The sequence below is a fragment of the Molothrus ater genome, chromosome 1, assembly GCF_012460135.2.
Source record: "Molothrus ater isolate BHLD 08-10-18 breed brown headed cowbird chromosome 1, BPBGC_Mater_1.1, whole genome shotgun sequence".
Taxonomy (NCBI): domain Eukaryota; kingdom Metazoa; phylum Chordata; class Aves; order Passeriformes; family Icteridae; genus Molothrus; species Molothrus ater.
The window spans coordinates 116,999,268-117,020,739 of record NC_050478.2 but is presented as its reverse complement, the minus strand read 5'-3'; the positions used below and the strand labels follow the sequence as shown (position 1 = coordinate 117,020,739).

General features: G+C 37.4%; 1 protein-coding gene across 3 annotated transcripts in view; it reads right to left on the bottom strand.

The window, feature by feature from the left end:
- Nucleotides 1-21,472, bottom strand: part of NKAIN3 (sodium/potassium transporting ATPase interacting 3) — a 334,914-nt gene that overhangs the window by 158,144 nt on the left and 155,298 nt on the right. For all 3 annotated transcript variants that reach the window (XM_036379103.2, XM_036379101.2, XM_036379102.2), the window contains exons 2-3: nucleotides 20,477-20,614; nucleotides 11,202-11,282 (exon numbers count right to left, since the gene is read on the bottom strand). In XM_036379103.2, coding sequence (XP_036234996.1) covers nucleotides 11,202-11,282; nucleotides 20,477-20,614 — 219 coding nt within the window. The remainder of the gene's footprint in view (nucleotides 1-11,201; nucleotides 11,283-20,476; nucleotides 20,615-21,472) is intronic.

The following is a 21,472-nucleotide window of genomic DNA, read 5'->3' as shown; positions in this document are numbered from 1 at the left end:
TATACAAGCCTTCAAACATTTTTGAGATAAACAACAAAAATTTTCAGCCAAAACTTCCAAATCAAAGGTGAGCTCTTGATCTACCAAGGAAGCCTTAAAAAAAAAAAAAAGAAAGAAAAAGAAAAAAGAAATGGCTTCCAAGCATGAGGAACAGCACAATAACACAGTACAGCAATCCTCAGCAGATGGGTAGAACATATTCTCCCCCTGGAACAGAATACCTCATTCAAAACAACATTTTAAAGAACTTTTACATGCTCTCTGAAGATATAAGCAGAGAGGCAATCTAGGTGTACAGAATGCCATGCTGCTATGACACAGAGACAATAAAATTAATGACAAGCAGCATTTGACCTTGGAAGACAGTGTTAGTCAGGCACTATTGCCATCCCTGTGACTTCTCTTCCAACATTTCTGCCTTCCCCATTTGACTGAAGAGGTCAAGAAGACCCAGCATTATTCCTGCTATACTAAAGCTACTCAGACAATAAACCTCCTAGCAAAGCAAAGGGCAGGAGAGCAGCTTAATCCCCAATAGGATTCTCTCACCCTTTCCCCATTAATCCAAACTGAAGAAGTCTGCTCAAAGGAATTCTGATAGTCATGAATAATAAATTCAGTCACACCATCAACATAAGCAAGGAATTTCCCTGAAGGACAGCTGAAAAAGAAAGAGAGTATAATAACCTACACAAGGAACAATCCCTCCAATTCCCTTGTGCAATTGAAAAGTACTTCTCAAAGCCCATTCACCTCATAGAGGTTAAATAAATTATTAGATAGAAACCAAATTTATGAGGTAAACTTGCTCCAAGATTCAAACCACAAAGATTACAAGAATTCTTCCTATGACCTTACAGAATCAAAAATCTTCTTCTAATTAAGACAATTTAACACAATACAAATGGTAAGCATTCTACAAAAGAAGAAAAGACTGCTGAAACAGACATGTTGGAAATACATTTAAGGCCTACCCAAGGTTATTCTATTGAACTAGAGCTTTTTGTTTACTGAAGCCTTCAAAAGAAATTAATATGAGGAGTAAAGGCAGGGACACTGCCATATTGTCCACCAAGAAAGAACCACCTTAATAGGAGCTGAAGGGCAAATTTTTTTTCTTCCATTTGCTCTTTTGAAATATCTGCTGAAAGTCAGTTTCAGGTAGGAACACAACAGTTACATAGGGCTTTTTTTGGTTTTTTTTGTAAAAAATAAAATGAAAAATTACAACACCAACCTCCTGGAAAGAAGGAATTTAAGGAGGATGTTAACACAGAAAGTTCAGGATTATGTACATCTAATCACAAGACACTGGAAAAGAATGGAGAATAAGGAAAACTCTGAGCGGACATAGAAGACCAATGTAGTTGGGAAAAATCTCCTTGGTTGTCAGATGTAGATCTATGAAAAGTAAAACAAGACTTCTCCCTTGCTTTTCCACTAAATTAGAGTTTATGTATCCCAAAGGATGTAAGCAGTCACCTGGATGACATCTAGAGATGATAAATAACAACCTGCTTCTTATATTTCTTTTCCAGTTCAAAAATAAGTCCATGTTAATACATCTATCTAGGTAATATTTATAGAGGGATCTGGACTGGCTGGATTGATGGGCCTAGGCCATTTTTATGAGGTTTGACAAGGCCAAGTGCAGGGTCCTGCCCTTGGGTCACAGTAACCCCAGACAGCTCTACAGGCTGGGGCAGAGTGGCTGGAAATCTGCCCAGTGGAAAAGGACCTGGGAGTGCTGGTCAACAGCTGACTGAATTTGAGCCAGTGTGTGCCCAGGGTTGCCCAGGTGTCCAAGAAGTCCAGTGGCATCCTGGCTGGGATCAGAAATGGTTTGGTGAGGAGGACCAGCGCAGTGATTGTCCCGCTCTACTCAACACTGGTGAGGCCAAACCTTGAGTGCTGGGTTAAATTCTGTGCCGCTCAATTCAAGGACATTGAGGTGCTGGAGTGAGTCCAGAAAAGAACAACAAAAAGCCAAAGAAGGATCTGGAGCACAAGTCTAATGAGGAGCTGGAGAAAAAGAAGTTCAGGGGAGACCTTAACATGCACTGCAACTACCTGAAAGCAGACTGCAGTCAAGTGGGGGTTGATCTCTTCTCGCAGGTAACAAGTGACAAAAGGAAATGGCCTCAAGCTATGCCAGGTGAGATTTAGATGGGATATTAAGAAAAATTACTTTAGTTGTCAAGTATTGGGACAGGCTGCCCAGGGAAGGGGTGGAATCATTGTCCTTGGAAATGTTCAAGAAATGTGTCCATGTGGTTCTTGGGGACATGGTTTAGTGGTGGACCTGGCAGTGTTAGGTTAATGATTGAACTTGACGACTTTGGAAATATTTTTCAACCTCAATGATTCAAAGATTTACAATTATGAAGTCCCATAAGAAATATGTAGCATGCTTTAAAACCCCATGAGATTCAGCATTACAATTTATGAGAATAACTTTTTCAGATTCTACTGTCATCAACAACAAATGCCCTGTACACTCATCAAAGTCTAGGACAGTCTCACATGCAAATTATCACCAAAAAAACTTTCAGAATTACATTTTCTTCTTAAAAAGCATTGTCTTCTAATGGAAGACAAAACCCCAAGCAAACAACCTATGAATCAGTGTGAAACTCCCTTCAAAATAGTTAAACAGTTTTCAAACTATACATCAATTAAATAATTAAATCTTCATCAGAAGACTGATGAAATGACAGACTTCCCCATAATTAAGGAGGAGTCCTTACTTGGCAATTGCTGGAACTGAAATCCCAAAGGATGCACTACAGCAGTAAAAGCACTGCATAGAAGTATTTATCAAAACCATAAATTTGACCTTAATGGGCAAGAAATAGATCTGGCAGTAGCACAAAAATGAGTATACTGCTTTAGATATGGGTCAAAAATGTCTGCACAGCAGTCACTCATCTCAGAAGCTGCTGGATAGCCAGCAGATGTGGTTGATCTAATGCCTAAACAAGAATATGCTAAAAGAAATAATCAAAATGTCTTTCACTGCAGTTTTATCAGAAGGACATCACATTTGCAAAAAAGAAAATGAAATACCAGCATCAGCCTTCCCATTTCTACAGAAAGAGCATAATAATCACTACAAAACATATCCAAACATCAAGAAGTAGATAAAATAATCCCCTGAGTAATGAGATCTAGGTTCACCCTTACCTGCAGTAGAGTGTGTCATAATTGTTTACAACCAAACCACAATTCAGGAAAATTTCCTTTTCTCACTCCATGAACAATTCAACTTATTTCAGAAACACAAGATTAGAATAGATGAGTAGATGTGCCTTCTTGCTCTTGTATTCTCTCATTCCTTATTCTGTATGTTCTTGGCTCTACATGTAAATAGCCACAGCTTTTTCAGGCCTTTTGCCCTGGGCTTCAGACACAAACCCTAGGCATGCAGGATTTACCCTCTCTGCATCTCGAGCCATTGCAGCATGGATTCCTGAATCACAAGAATACTTTTTCATATCCAATGGTCTCATTAGAGAAATATTGCAAGAGACTTGAGTTACTTCCCTCCTTGCCGTAAGTTGACATTTTAGGGTTTTTTTCTTTTAAAAAACTTCAAGATCTTAGAAATTAAACCAATAAACTCAAACAAATATGACTGTGATCTTTGTATTAATAAATTTGCTTGTGCAGCTCTTAGCTAAGCAGATATATCATACCCATTATTTCCAGAGGCATTTAATATTAATGGTATTAAATTGATTATTTAAAAAAAAAAAAACACAGAGATATAACCTTAGTTATTTAAACCAATGAAGAAGATGGTATCCTCCACTCCAGATATTGACATTAGAATTTTGCATTCATTAGGGGCTATAAAAGGAAACCAGTTTTGATTGAAACACCTATTTTAATGATGCTCATTGTATATAATAAATTGAACCTCTGTAAATGTCACCTGAAAGGATATAAAATTCAATTTTTGTACCATCTGGAATGTATTCCTGATTAAGTTGTTCAGCAACATGATTGTAGCACCTAAACAAACTAATTAACATCAGAATGACACATTTTGCAGTTTCACTGGCATTTGTCTGTGTCCCATTTATTCTACATAAGTTCCTTCCCAGAATGACCTTATGCTCAAATAGTGCCATGAAGCTAGTGCATGTTAATTCTCTTTTCAAGATGAAGTATATTTTTCATTAGATCTTACACAATGCAACACCTTTACACAGTAGAGTTAAACAGACTGAACAACAAATTAGGTTTGGAACATGAAATCTGGAACATCAAATTCTCTTCAGCTAAACAGCCACAAAGTCTCCTCAGCTACAATAGATTCACACCTCTTTGCTCTTCAATTTCCTTCTTTTCCTTTCCTTTTTTTTTAAGAGAGCACATATTAAGTCATCTTTTCTAAGTCACCTTTTTTGTCTGAGAAATTTAAATTGCAAATAAAAAGAAAATTCTATTTTCCATAGCTTCATCATTATGAATTCACAGGTCATAGCTAATTCTTCTCTAACTTATCATGGAAACAGTCATTGTATTCTATACAGAAACTCCCACACAGATTCTCTGCTCCTGCACGTACCGGTGTCAGCCTAACACAACACCAAAAAATACTGTTTGCAAATACCATTGAAAGGCACCCCAACACCATGTTAATCTATGATTAACAGTACCTAACACCAGCCAAGGCCAGAGCCATTATTCTGAAGTGCTGAAGTGTTGTTGCTGTTCAATATTACACTGCATAACTTCAGAGTAAATTGGTTTCCAGGTTTATTGCCAAAGTAATTAAAAATTCAAAAGGTTGCTCTTTGAGCAGAACATTATGGAAAAGTATTAAATACAATTGAACCTGGAGATTATTTCTTTTTATAGTGAGAGAGCAGCATGATGGGAGGAGCAACTTGAATAAGGAAGGTCATATTAGAAGTTCATATTTTAGCAAACACATTTCAGTGGAACTTCTACTGTAGGAAAGGGCACAAGAAAAACTAAAAGGAGGGAATTGTTTCTAAAACCTTTTTTTAAAAAACCAAAAAATTACTTCTGACAACTGGTTGAAAGAAAGGGTGAAGGCCAAGGGACTTAAATGGATTATATGATGGGAGCATGAAAACTTATATTTGGTCTGGTTTTGCTTTATATTATTTTCATTCTATTTACTAAAGTACAATTTGATTAGCGTTCCTCCTATTTTTTTAATGTCAGAGAAGATTCTGGAGCATTACTTACAAAAAAAAATTTTTAAGACCCTTTTGGAATAATAAGGTAGAGGAAGGAGGAGAGGGTGAGAGGGTCCAAACCTCAAAGAAACAAACCCAACCGTTTCATCAAGTTTAATTTCTGCAAGTTGAATTTTACTAGTGCACATCCTCAGAAGACATTATATTTAACTACTGCTATAAAATTAGTAATTTGTAATGTCTAGAAATTGCAGAAGGCCTACAGCCACATCCAGTGCATGATCCATCACTGAGCACATCTCCTCTGGTAGCAGCTGAAGGCATCACCTGGAGCAAACAAACACACAGCAGTGAGGACAGTTAGAAGTTAAGGGTGTGTAGTCTCCCAAGAGAGATGGTGATCAAAAGGATGTGAAGATGAATAAGAGGTATGTGGGAAGAAACTCTCATTTGAGCTGTACATGAATATATACATTATGTACAGCAGTGAAGAAATGCGCTATCACTCTTGCTTTGCTCTCAGTGAAGGCAGTGATTTGTGTTCAACTGAAAATCCATCAATCGAGCAGACAGCACAGGAATTTTGTCTGTAACAGAGATCTAATCTCTAACAAGAGTGAGCAGCAATGAGAGTGGTGTCTCCCTCCTGTTGTCACACAGCTGAACAGTAAAACCCCACCTGTGCACACCCAAAATCCACTGTCAGCCTCCCAGGAGACTTCACCAGGGTCTCCTGTCTTCTGTGCCCCTACACACCCTCTGGGGAGAAAAGCCAGAGACACCTCAAGCTCCCCAGCTGGAATAACTGTCATGATGAAATGTTTAAGACTCTTAATTAAGATAAGGTTTTGAGTCTTCAACTTGTACTAACTTTTTGAATTTAAACACTCCTACCCTAAAACATCCAGGGACACTCACTTGGGGTTTTATCTTGACAGAGACTTGTTTCTATAGATCAAAAATAGTGCAGTAGAAGAGTTGTCCATTACTAAGGCATCATAACAGCTTTAGATCCTCTTCAGTGTCCTTATTATTAAAATGCTTCACCTGACTTCCAACCAAATCTTTTTTGCCTCATGCTGAGCAAATTATTTCTTGCTCTTCTTCCCAGTGGATATGAAAAAAAACCTTCCTCCACATAAAAGTCACGTACATGTGAGTAGATGCACAATGACCTATTCTTTGCTTAGACTCAGGAAGTCCTTTATCCTCCATCTATTGATTTTCCATATTGGTTTTATGGATGCTGCCAACTTTGTCCCTGAACTTTTTGGAGTGGGTAATTATATGGAGCTAATTACAACAATAATTAAACAAAAATAATGGTGTCTGTTTTGTCACTTACATCAGCACAAGTTAGAAAGAGAATAACCTTTTCTTTCATATTGTTAATGTAAATTCAACCAATGCTCTCATTTCAGATTAAAAAAAAAGACACAAGCCCATGCATACACCATAACATCTCTATTAATACAAATTAGCATTGGCTCTGAGCTTAACTTACTCCATTTGAGATGATTAGATATAATTGCAGAACAATTAAGGATTGACTGACATGTACCAGATGGAATAAATTTGATTTCACAAGTAGCCAGTATAAAGTTCACATAATTAACTCTCATTCTGACATACAACATTTTGTTTGGAAAAGAGCACTAGGTTTCCAGTCTCTCAGCATTTTAATAAGTAAATTATTAGTCAATTTTTTCCTCAGATGGAAGAAATCATTAATTTTGTCAGATAATTCTATCCTCCAACTACAGATCCATCCAATAATTTGGCCTACAGTTCTGTCTCCAGCTTAATAAAGGTGGATGGGAGCCCTACAAATTTTGATCATCCATTGACCAAAGTAAATATTTCTAGGAAAAAAACACATGAAAAAGTATTGTTTCATTAAATTACATAAGCAAAACTTCCTTTGGCTTCAGGGGAAAGGCTAATGAAGTTGGTGCCACGGGTAGATCAGAGAGCTCACATTCACTCAATATGTAAAACTAAGGACAAGGTAATAAACATAAGCTTTTAGAAGTAGTTTCCTACTGAATATATGACTGTGTGTCAGGCAAATTCTTGGCCAAGAAAATTACACAGAGCTCAAATTTTGAGAGCAAAACTTAAATCCAGAATGAGGCACGGTTCACAGCAAAGAATCATGCCATTGAAAAGCCATGCAGGACAAACAGAAATATCCTTGAAAAAGAAAAGAGCTCATCAATGTTCCCCAGCTGCATAGGTAAGGCATATGAAGCAACAGGAAAGGTGTACACAATACCACAATGCTTCTATACATTTGCCAAATAAAGGCTTTAACATATGGAAAGAAATGCCAGTAACTCACAAATACAAAAGCAGTATAAAAATGGTCTAAAAAAAAAAATGGAATAGCAAATTATAAAGATAAATGAATATAGCTATTTTCATACTGGATCTGAAATATTTGAGGGATGTAACAACAGAATTAATAATTGTACACTCTAAACAGATGAAGACTCCTTTGTGCAGGCATACGTAACACCATGTATTGCTGCAGATGGAGGGCTGGCTTACACACATTAGAAATTATGGGGTCCATATTTAAGCACATACAAAACTTCAGGAAAACAGTCTGTGTTTTTGTCTACATGCTTTAATGCCTGTACTCTGGACTGTGACAATTAGAACCTAATTTCATTTCAAGACAGAATGAGATCAAAACAATTAATGAGCTTATGTATGGATGTAGCAAACTGTCATCCTGCAGCGAAGAATTAAAAGGTCCTGTTATAATAACAGCTTTGTTCCTCTCATATGGAATGGTTAACACTAAAAATTATGTTTCCAATTTCAGAAAAGTAGTAAATGAAAAAAGACAGGCAAAATTAATTTATTTCATATGGGTAGTATCACTGCTGCTAAAATTAGAAAAAAAAAGAATACTAATAAAAAAGGTGTATATAGGTATATTTATTTTATTCCTGATCAAATACAATTTCTTTAGCCCTGAAAAAAGCATTACAATTGTATTTGTGCATCTGTAACATAAGTGAAGAAGATCTTGACCTCTATGTTGTTTATAAAGCAGTTAAAGGGGAAACAGTTGCTCATTAGATTTCTACTGACAACAGCAGCTGTGGGAGAGCTGTGTTTATTTCGCTTTTGCACCCAAGATGACTTGAATCTATATCATCCTTTTCCCAGGAGACTGCCTTAATCACCATAGTGTAGCTATTGGAGGGTGCTCAGTTTATCAAGAAAATTATAATTGAAGGTAATTGAAGGGAAAATATTTCAAACTTTCACAGTAAACAGGCCTACATCACCTATGTCCTTCTTATTCTCAATCAAATTTTTCATTAACTGCAGTGGAACTTCCTGGCAGAATTCAAACAGTGAATATTCAAAGGAGATCCTCCTCCCCACTTCAGAAATAAGATCTGAGCAAAATTTCAGCAGTGGTAAGTTTCAACTATGACATTTGAAAAGTCTGTCTGCATTGTATGCCTACTCAATGGGCAGATATTGAATTAAAATTACCATTTATTATTGCACAAAGCTGGATTTTCAAAAGCATTCATGATTGAAGACTTAATAAACTCATGGGACACCACCAAGAGCTATCTCATTCTGGTCAGAGCAAATGCAAACATGGTACTGCTTAAAAACAAACAAGCCAACAGAAATCAGTCACCTGCCAGACAGCATCACAATTTTCCCTGACAGAATGTCAACAGAAGTTTAAAATTGTAATCAATTCATTTTGAGAGATACAGTTTCTTTTTCTTTCTTTAATGGAAAAAGAGAACAATAGGAAGAAAAAAAAGTGAATGTTGCCTGCCAAGAATTCAATGCTGAATAAACAACCATACCTGGAAATCTTATTATGGTGTTTGATTTCCCAAACACCATAATTGGTGTTTTTCTATCATGTATGACAACACATGAACATATTAATGGAGGAAATTTTTAATTTTTTCAACCAGCATCTCGGATAAAATATGGGTCCCAATTAAATTTGGTGTGACATATTAACCAAATAATGAATACCCAGTAGTTTTTACACATAGGGCAAAAAGACCTTAGTCTTTTGATAGCTTCATGATATCTAGCAAAATTTTCAGAACGACAAATAAATAGACCCAAAATACCGTGATGTACTGAAAAAGTTTCTTAATTCTGCTAAATTGGTCTGGATACTCATACCTTTGGCATAATTTATACTAAAGCAGCTAACTTCCACAGTACTAATTTTGTGTCTATCATCTTGTTTAGAAACACCTTTTAAATGTAATTATAAACCACAAGATAAAAGTTCCACAAAAACGTTGAGATTAACTGAAGTATACCCTAATAAAAGGGAATTTTGTCAACTGCCAGGTGGTATTTTTGCTACTATTTCTCTGCATTGTGATTGTCATATTAAGTAAGAAGAGCAAAAAGTGAAACACCAAAGCAAAACTGGAAGATGAAGGATTTCAATTCAAACCTGTAGATTTATAAACCTCTTAAGTGAGCATATGATCGGAATCACTTGCAAACAAATTCAAGGGTCAGACTAAAAGCTTTGCTTCACTTCCTAGACCCTTAGATAAATATATTCCTTACACATAAAATATAATAGTCACTACAAAAACAGACGTGACCCAACTAAATAAAAGTATACAACCACTTTGTGTCATAAGAACGAACAATTATTTGGCTACTCATCTTTTCTATGTGTTACTCTTCTGTTCATCTAATAGATTTTTAAGTCAGAACATACCATAAGAATCACTTATTTTGATCCTCTATGAAGTGTACTATTTTCTTTATCAAGCCTGTAACTTCTCATGAGCTATATAATTGAAGGAAAAATAAACTGTTGCAGCTTTTCATTATGAAATTTTATCGCCAAAGGAATCTATCACTGAAAGCTTAAATTTAAATGGAATTTCTACTGAGTAAATGAAATCTTATTAAATTGGTTTCATCAGGTTTCTGATGGTTTGTTGTCAACCAAAAGCTAGGAATTCTAGCTTAATTCTAGCAAGTACATAGTTCATAAATGTTCCACTCTGAGTGGAGTAAACAAAAATTCACAGAATGGGTCATGTTGGAAGGGACCACAGTGGGTCATCTGGTCCAACCTCCCTGCTCAAGCAGGGTTTTCCCAGAGCACACTGCACAGGACAGCATTCTCTGAAAGCATTGCATGAATTAACAGTGATGCAGTTCAAATCACTAAATCTACAACCAATAATAGTGACATTTATTCTATTAATAATGCTGGGATCAGCATGTGCCATGGGCATACTGTGCCAGGAATCATTTATATGTGGTAAATGTGATAAACCATGATCTGCATCATCTGTGTCCAACTGGAGGATAAACCCAGCAGGTGTTGTGTGAAATTCCCTGCAGATACAATGCTGAGCATAACCTATGCTAACATAAGTGCTGCCTTGAACAAGTGAACATCTCTTGATGTGCCATTCCAACAAACATTTCTGCTCTAATCTTATTCTGATTGAATAAAGGATTAGTGACCTAAAACACTCAGTGTCATATAAAGGAAAGTTTTATTCAGATGTGACAAAAGTCACCCTTTGCCATTTGTTCTTTTTTATAAAGAATTAACATTCTCACTGTGAGATCAATTTGCTCAGCAAGTTATCACATTAACCTTAGTAATTTTCTTTCAAAGCAGTCTTGGAAATTCACATTTTTTTACACACACTTGAAAATTCAACCAAAATGACACTGCCTGCTTTTCGACAATCAAAAACGACCTCAAATTTACAACTGAATACCTTCCCACCTCTCACCTTGGGATGATACTTCAGAAGGCAACTGCAATTCAGATTCATTGCATTCATGTACTTCAAACCTGTGGCTATTTACTAGCAGGGAGAAGTTCAAACATTACAGTTCTTATTGGAGGGAAATTCTGAAGATCAAATTGTATGTTCAACAACCACATTTTTCCTCTGTGGTTGCAGTCTTCTGAAATCTGAGAGTCCTGCTGTTGAAACTCCCTCCCACAAATCCGAAGAAGGGTAAGTGACCTACCTTAGAGAGCCCTCCTACTTCCAAATAGAAGCAGATAATGAAAACATTCCAGGTGACCCACAGGGCAGTCCACACCGTGTACTAAACACAAAGCCGGATGTGAGCAAGAAAGAGAGAAAAGTAAAATGTTAAGATGAAACGACTTCATACTGAGCAGATCAATAATAAAAAACTGATATCAATAAGCATTGTTCTTCTGGGAACAGCCAAGAACAGAGAGTTCAGAAAAGGAGCTCCCTCTGCAGAAGTCCCCTAAGAACCACCGGAAATTACAAATTCAATATTCATTGCTGTACTAAATAAATACCAATAAAACAGATTTATTTTTTTACAGTTTTACACTATCCTATTGATATCAATTAAGTACAAAATGCTGACTGGTTTCGAGACAACTCTGAGTCATTTTTAAATCACAATTTAGCTCTCCTAAAGGAAATTTCAGATAAGCAAAATACCTTAAATAAGTAAATATTACTGAAATAACATTTAAATATTGTGAAGAAAGGTACAAGAAAAAACCTCACCACCAAAAAACCCAGATCTATTGATCTGGTAATTTAGATTTTTTTTTCTTTTTAAACAAATAGGTAAAATGTAAATCTGACCTCTTGAGAATCTTTTACAGTAAAGCATACTTTATTACATTAAAAATAGCTCACTACTTCTCCAAGCCTTTTACCATGAATCTGATCCTACAAAGCACACTTAGCAGTTTAACATACCCATACCTCTCCTGGGTTCTCCAGCATGATACTGAACTCATACAGCACCCACAGCATGAATGGGATATTAATTCAACTACTTCAAATCATCTTTTGCATTTTACCTGTGAGCACAAGAGACTGGCACCATTTCTCTATGGATGCTCTGTTGACTGACATACAGCTGTACCCTATTCCAAAGGAACTCTCCAGGCACTCCACCTCAGGAGCATCTCATCCTTATGGGCCAAGTGTCCATGCAGCCATGCTGGAGCAGCATCCACTGGAACAAATGCAGTGAGTGGCAGCACTGCCACTTCACATTTACACACTTGGAGCCTTCACAGTGGAGAAAACCACTGCTAAGAGCTTTTGCAAGTCTACTTAACTGTGGCCAGATAAGGATTAGTACCTATTGTTTTCTTCAATATAATAATTAAAGCTCCACATCTTGAACTACAATGCATTGCACAGGTGCCATCAGTTTGGCCTTCTTGGGCAGTTTTGGGTTTTGTTCCCCTCTTCGTTCCTCTCCCTGTCATGTACAATGAAAGGTTCAGGTAAAGAGGATTGAACTTTTTCCCCTCCTTGATTACTCCCCCCCTGCATGGGGCCATTTCTGTACATCAAAAAGGTCAACTGCATTAATATAATTTCTTCTGAGGTATATAGGCAGCTGGGCAATGGTCCAAGAAGTAGGTCACTAAGAACCAAAACAAGAGTAACACTCCTGGGCCATTTCCTCTGTCTTACAGAGAAGGGCAGTGGGGCAGCTGAAGGCTGGGTTATTATAAAATAGACAAAGCTGTTGTGGTCTGTGAGATCTGTACTGTTCATATGACTAACCTAGAGCATATCATGTTTTACTACATTTGTTGACTTTGTAGTAACTTGATGCCATCATCAACTACTGATTTTCTAGCATTTATATTTAGAACATTATGTGCAGGGAGTACAAAATTAATGAACTCACACAATTCCAGTTGCACGTAAAAAGCAGAATTTAGACTATTTGGAAGTATTCTACTTTTTAAGAAAGAATTTTTTATCTCTCTGTGAACTAAATCTGTCACCACAACAAAGGGAATTCTATTTGATCTGCCAGGCCAAGCCAAATCTGTTAATGGCCTCATTCTGTCCCATAGGCACCAATGCTGTACTATTCAGGCAAAAACTGCCAGAGCCTGCTTTCCCAGGCCAAGCTATGCTGTTTTACACAGTTAGGACCAGTTTGGCTCCTGCTCCACCATGAGGATTACTGAAAGAGAAGTGCAGGTGAAAAGCAGGTGTGCACCTTGAAACCCAGCTGCTGTGAATGGAGAGGCTCTTCCTACACTCTGACTGAGCTGCAGAGATCTAAATTTGAGATCCATTTGCTTTGTAAACATAACAATTACATTATATTCAGTAATTAGTACTATATCATTTTTTCTAAGTAGGAAAGTAGGTAGTTATTGTCTTCTTGGATATTCAAGGAGCAAATTCTTTCCTTGCATAGTTTTACAGATACTTAAGGAAAGGTTATAAGACAGCAAAGGTAAGAAAGCAAAATTAGGAAATGTCAGAATTTGGGCTATGCATGCCAACTTAATTTTTCTGTTTTTTGGCTGTGCAATACAATCCAAACATTAGTAAAATCATCATAGATATATTTTTCTTTTAAAAGATCTTACCTCCCCTAACACATTTTATGAACAACTCGCTCAATACTTCTTTTCTCCTTGTGGCTCAGACCCTGCTCTGAGGACAGAATATTAATTTCCTCATGAGGTTTTCTAAGATGCTCATCGCTGTCATGTGTGACAGCTGCACAAACATTAACTAATTTATTTTATGTTATAAGGGAATGATACAGCTCTCAGAATGCAAATGATGTTCTGATACATGCAAAGATTACATTCAGAAATATTCATACATTATAAGCATCCAACTTGAGGTCCTTAAGAGTTCATTTTTCAGAATACTTGAGGTTATACACTCATTTTATAAACTCAGTGTTCAGCTTCCTGTGGCTGAATGTGCAGCACTTGTGCAAATCAGACCACAAGGTCTCAAGACAAGAATCCAGAATGCAAGGGGAAAACAAAGCATGTGACAGGTTTTGTTAAAGTGACTCACTTTGTGTCAAAATAGGTTTCAGTGAGAGAGCAGAGATAAAACTCAGCTACTGAGTACAGCCTTCACAGCAAAAGCAATCCTTTTTTTCTTGGTAGCATGTGCCTCACTCTTCCCATTGTCTTCTGCTTTCTGTGAAATCAGGTTTCTATTCTACATCTGTGATCACCAGAAAATCCCCAAATGTCTATCCTTTCTACTGAAACTGAGGCAAAATATAAGAATTAGTAGGTGTCTATCTAGTTCAAATCTGCAAATATATAGAAGAATCATAGTAAGACTGCAAAGTAAAACTGAAAAGGGCTTTGAAAGCAACTTTTCTAAATTTTGAGTATTTCTTTCTGAAAAAACTGTTATACTTTCTGACATTATATGCATTGAATAAATTCATATGCATATACCTTTTAGGTTAAAAAAACCCAAAACCACCAAGCAATATTCCATTATGTAGCATCACACTAACACCTGCTTGAGTCATTAAAAAAGGTGTAACTTTTAGATCCATGATGCAGATTTCTTATTTTTGCTAGCAGAGCAACAGTCTGAATTCTCTGTGGCCATCCTCTGTGTGAAGGGGCACTTTATGCATGCTGGCCATTTTCTCTCAGTGTAGGAATGGTTAAGGTCTGAGACATCAGCCCACACTGACCCTCAGGTTTCACTTCCCTCCCAGGCACCTAACCTGTTTCATGATCTGACCTGCCATTTAACCTCTCCCACTCTGTGTCCTGAACAGTATCCTGTCCATCCTGCTGGGTCTGCTCACTCTCACTTCCCCACACCCAGCAATCCCTGCCTAGTTCTTTGGCCACCCACATCCTGATCACCCCAGCTCAGCTGGCCTCATACTCAGAGTCACAACCCTCACCACATCTGGCACGAAAAAGGAATTTTCCACACAGGTTGAATCAAAAAGCAGAGTTGGTATTTTTATGCTATATCCCAAATGATGCACCACTTAAAAATCGCCTGGACATTTTTGTAACAGTTTCCTTCTAGAGGAAGGACCTAGGACCAGGTCATAATCCTTGCTTATTTCTCCCACGATGCACTACATTTTTTTCTTGCTCTTGGCCTTTTGCACTAATGACTGTATACTATTGTGAGGAAGCATTTGAAGTCTTACTAATAAAGTGGAGGGGGTACTCACTAAACCTTAAAGGTAAAACATCTAATAAATATCTCCTTTCATAATGTCAGCCTCTCTACAACAGCGAGATTTGACTCTACAACCTCTTGACTCTAGAATCATATTGAAACCAATGCAGAGATGCATTTAATATATCCATGAAATACAAACACTTCTAAGTTAAAACAATTGCATTGGATGGACACAATATCACAAGAACAACTGGTTAAGGAAAACAAAAAAGGGAATTTTATAATTTGAATATTACAAGGATTATGGGATAAGTTTAGCTTTAATGAATAAACTGTCTCAAGAGTACATTTCAATCTGAAGTGCAGCAACTACTGTGACAGTGTCATTCATGGCATTAGAGGGAATGAATGTTGGCTTGAGGATACTTCAAGGGAAAGGAGCAACCACTGAGTTGCCAAATCATCCCCCTGTATACCTGGCATCAGTGCTTGCAGAGCCTTATTAGCCATATTTATGAAAGATGGCAAGGGAAGTGACATAAATCAGCATGATGGAGCAGTAACAACACAGGACTTACCAGGAAGGATAATTCAAAAAGTAATGTTGGAAGCCTAAATATTTCACATGTGTTTTCACTGTTTGTATAACATTTGCTTGAATATGGAATAAAGTATCCTGAACAGCCTTTCTTCTGCTGTTCTGTTTTTTCATTTGTTTGGGGTTTTTTTAAGAAACTCTTTCCTGACTTTTCAACTATATCCATTGCCTATATACTATATTTTTTTAATGGAATATATTAAGGCAAGTAAAGCAGAGATTTCCACCATAGATTCTCCATATTTAAATGTATTATTTTCATCCCTTGCTATTTATTAACTTTTTTTTTCAGCTTTGAGCCTGGCTTTTGCAATTTTAGCTATATGACTCATCATTCAGAAGCCTTTTGAAGTCCTATATCAGAAGTAGCAGAGGGAGAAGATCCCCAGCTTTAACAAGTATCCTGCCATCATCATTAATCGATTTTAACAGAAAATCTTGCTGGTGATAGCAAGATCTGTTAATAAAAGAAAAGCATGAACAAGGAAACAGATCACAGCAGAGCTCTGGAGCTTCATGACTAGAGTGCAACAGCGTAGCTAGAACTGAAATTCAGCTGTTTCTTTCTTCTTTGCAAATGTTTGGGTAAGTTTCAAATGAGCTAATGTGGGAAAATTAGGAATTAGCTCTGCACTTTTATGCCCCCTGGGAACTTTGCATAGATTTAATTCAGTCACAAAATATTCAAATACTGAAAATAGCACATCTGCTTAGTGACAGGACAAATTGTTCACAACATTTATCTAAATTACTAATTAATACAAAACCTATTAGAAATAATTATTGGATTTAAACTAATTAGGACACTTGGAGTCAATGTTGTTACTCCCTCTCTCTCTCTGTTTCCTAAGCTCTGAGGACTTGGTATTTTAAGTATGAGCAAGTGAAATTCCAGATTTATTTCAGAATCACCATCCATATAGTCCTGTATCTGAGGGACTGTATGCAGTGAACATGAATCACTATCTTTAACTACTTGGCATAAGAATTCCATCTCAGCAGAGATGCCTCATGTATCAGCCACTGCATGCTCTTAGATAGTGAGACTTTTTTTTTTTTTTGGTAGAAAGCTCTCATGACAAATTTTATATCACTCAAACTAATTTCTTTATTCAGACTTTTAATCTACAATGACTATATTTATGGTGCCATAGTGAACATATTTATGTGGTCACTAAATCCTAATGATAAACTGGCCAGCCTGGGTTCAATGGCAGTGGAAGAGCCAGAGGCATGCAACTGCTATTGTTTTTATCAGTTTCTATTGCAGCCCTCACTGAATTTCCTGGCTCTATGTACCTCCAACAAAAGCCTGCTCAATTGTGCCTGCAGAAGCACTCATATTTGACTGCAGTATAGATGTGCTTCAAATTATGGCCCTACATGTATTACATTTATTCACTTACTTTCCCATTCCTTACATATTTCAAAATTTGAGGAGATTGAAAACGACATACACAGCATAGGATGATGAAGTGAAAGCTTTTGTGTAACTTCACTTATCAGGGAAACCTTCAGGCACAGACTTCATTGCACAGAAGACAGATTAAAAACATTCTCTTGAGGTTAAACAATGGCTCTAGAGCTGGTCACCTGGCGTCAGGATCACCATCAGAATATGGCAGATTATCATGAGGACAATTTGTGTGCGCACATGCCAGATTAATTTTGTGAAGACAGTTTACAGAAGTAAACCATTGTGTCTGACATGATTCTCTCTTTACTTCAGTTTTTAAATATTTTGATGGGATCATCTGCATTAGTGAAGCTGATTTCCAGGGAAGTCATCTGGAAAAGACAATGGACACTAAGCATAATTTTCTTGAAGAAATTAGTTACTTTTCCAGTTAAACTGGATTAAATTTAATTTAAATCAGAAAAGTACATAAGAGTACATAAAAGCATGACTCAAAATACTTCTTCAGCCACCAACATAGTATCAAATTCTTGGGATGCTAACCCCTAACAAATCTAGGGACTTAGATGTGGCTGAAAGTGGACCTATGAACATGGAGGGCCATGAATCTTCTCCATAAATGTGAAGCCTGATTCACTACTCAGAGCCTTAGTAAGAATCTCTCCACATTGTGTTTAATACTGAAATTCAGGACACTACTGAAGATTTGCATTAAACAGACTTTAAAGTCAGCAGTAAAAATCTACAGGTGGGCAGCCACTTGTGCCTTAGTGAATACAGCCAGTATGCAGCTGGCACTGGTAAGGGTCTTTACTGTCAGTACCACTGACTCCTTCTGGGGCTTTTGGGGACAGTGGACAAAGCTAAACTGTGGCTGGCACAGCCTTAGGAAGCCCAGCTTCTGGGGAGCATGTGTTCATCTAGACTGGAAGATCCTCAGGCTATGCTCAACAAGAACTTGAAGCTGGTGTGACCCTGCACTGCTGTGGAAAGACTCCATGCATTTCTCTCCTTCCTCTGGCTACTTCTTCCCATTTCCCCTCTCCCATCTCCTGGAAAAAGCAAAGCAGATTAAAGAGCTCACCAACACTTAAATTAATACCTGTAAAGAAAATAGGTGCTTTTAACTTGGATCTGTTCTGGTTTGACAGTTTACCAAGTGGCTGAACTGGTACCTGTGCTGGTGCAAACAGAGGAACAACACAGGGACTGAAGGCAGCAGCTGAGCAAAGGGAGTTTTGCTAATGCTGGCTTGAGGTATTCACTGAATTCAACCTGAGGGCAAGGCTAGACATGAGGCTGAACTGACAAGTTTGGAGCTAGCAACAAGAGAAGTCTTGCTACTCCTCCTTTCCTCTCCACCTCCACATGTTTGCTGTTCATAAACATGCAGTCCCAATCCCTGCCTTATGCCAACCTTGGCAACCATTGGAACCTCACAGACTGGATTCAGGTCACCAGTTTAGCAAAAAAATCTCCACTTTTTGCTAGGTTGGTTTTCTGACAGCTTAGAAATGGAACTGACTTACTGACAGATCCAGTTAACTCCTGCCAGAAATGGGGGAGAGGATCTGGGGAAGTGTTCAGTCAGGGAACAGTGGGAACAGGAAGATATGACAGCCACCCTATTCTGCTGGTGTTGAGTTGTGAGATCAGTTAGAGACACCTCATGTTACAGACTCCCTTCAGACTTCAGGATTTAGCTCAAAGTACTCCTACTTCCCTGTTAACCCTACCTTAGTAAGGATATAACCACAGATCACTCAGAGAGGCGGTGATGGGATGAAGAAGTGGGTAATCACAGAACATTCTGAGCTGGAAGGGACCCACAGGAATCATCAAGTCCATCTCTTAAGTGAATGGCCCACACAGGGATCAAACCTGTGACCTATGGCATTATTAGCACTGTACTCTGACCAGCTGCACTCTAAAGCCTTGATCTCCCCCAGTAATGAGTATTGGCACCTGCAGTAGCTAGAGCTCCTAAATATATGCTTAAAGATCAATCAGAATATGAGTTCATTTGAAGCAGCATAAAGTACCTTTCTGGGGAGGTGTTTCTTTCTTTAATTTTGAGTTTTCTACCTCTACTTTAAAAAAAACCTTTTGTATAGCCTAAAATGTTCAATTGGAAAAGATATAGAAACAGTCAACATCTGTTGCATTTCATTTGAAAATTTAAACAGAGCTTGCATCATTGAACAGCAGTGATGAACCTGAGGGGCAAGAAATTTTGTGGTGCTGCACTTCAGACATGAATTTCCCACATAATTTTACAGATGCTTACACTCGGTTCTTATGCATAAAATGGACAGCATGAAGCAGAAAGGTGAATCATCAATTCATGGATGCCCAGCTCTTCAACCACAGCTAATAGATAAAAGTGCTGGTTTTTATATCAATCCATTTTCAATTCATTATAGTCTGCTTGTAAGCTTAGCTAACATGAGTGTAATCTTGGATGCACTTTTGCTCACTTTTTCTTTTAAGACATGACAAAGAATTACATGATTCCAAGCTGGACTAGAAAAGATGAAGCTTTTAAAGTATTTGTTAAACAAGTTTTCCCCAGCAGACATTTATTTCATTCCTTTGTAAGGAAAAAGATAACTTAAGCCTCTTAAAATCCATTACTGACAACACAACCAAAATGTTCCAAATACAGCCATTACCAGGTAAATACATAATATTCTTACATTCAAAAATGAACGTGGCAGAGGAACAGAGATTATTTTTTTTTGTTGGAAGTTTACTTCACAACTTTGAAATTTCTTTTTATTCCTGGCTATATTGAGAACATGGGGAAAAAACAACTGAAAAGCTTCAAGTTAAAAGCATCAGAGAGAATTTACAATAATTTAGGGTCAAAGCCATAAATACAGGTCTTGATAAAATTACATGTAAGTAATTTTATCAAGAAAATTTGGAACCCATGGGTCACAGGACCAAAGAAATTTCTACAATCATTGCTCCTCTCTGCTTAAGAGAAAGATGCAGTCAAATATAACTTGGCCATTGCAAATTTTTTTTATAATCACCATCAATTCTGCTTGTCTGTTACAAAAAGAAGAACAGTTTTTACTTTATTTATTTATCTACATAGTCTAATTGACTTGTACCATAGTCATAGTTTTGGCAGCACTTTCTCCAGGTTACCTGGTTTTGATAATGTCCAAAATCTCAAAAAAAAATTACTTAGTAGTCCTAAATTTGCAAAAAGACATGGAGATCCATACAGTTTCTACAGAAGTACCATCTGGTGTTTTGAAAACAAGAAAATTCTGCTTTGTAATATGACAGGTTTTGGCAAAAAACAAAAAGAAATATAATAAATGAGACTTACCACGACTATATATCGAGGCCTAAACTGGATGGTTCCAAACAAACCCAAAATGACAACTATTATTTGTAGGAAATTGCCAAGGATAGGAGCCCACTGGAAACCCAGGAAGTCAAAGATTTGTCTCTCTAATGCTGCCAGCTGTAAGAAAACACATAAACAGAACATCCACTTTTCAATTATGGGTTGGACAAAACATGATATTTTCTTATTTGCACCAGGCTTCACCAGTGAGAGAGCAAAGCCATACAAACCTTGCTGTTGCTTCTGAAACACCAACACGCTCCCTTCCCTTCCCCATGCCTTTGTTTTCTTAGATTTACTCCTCACAAGACTCGAGTGCAAGTTCCTCAATCTGTTCCTGAAAGCCCAAAAGGGCCGAGCAGGCCCAGACAAGTCCCAGACATGGCCGCTGTGATCCCAGGGGTTCCCTAATGCAGGAATTAAGGGAGACTGCTGGGGGCTCCTGAGGCACAGACGTAGGCTCAGGGGGTGAGAGGCAGCAGAAAATGTTGGAAGACCTCAGAGCAAACTGCTTCAAAACCAGCAGCCAAACGAGCCATCTGTGCTCTTCAAAAGCTGCTACTTTACTTTTGGGCAATTACAAATCAGAAAGGAATGGTGGCATCCCAATAGCTCTCCTCCCACTGTCATCATGCCATTTTGGGTCTGGATTTAGTTGGGAAAAGGAGGAAACCAAGAGGCATCAGCCTTTATCTTTGCATCAGCATGTGGTTCATAGGTAATTCTGCATTTCTGAACATTAGACAAAAAAGAAAAACAAAAAGCCAGATATAAAATTCTTCTGCAAACACATTTGCTACTCATTTTTGACAATCCAATCCACTGTTCTAAACATAGAAAATCAACTTTCTTAGCAGCATTTTTGTTGGAGTTTAAACTTAGTTCAATATTTTTTGCAGCTGTAGCAAGATAATCTTGAGCACCAAATAGAAACCTACTGAGAAACAACTGAATTTCTGTGCTTGCTAGAATTTA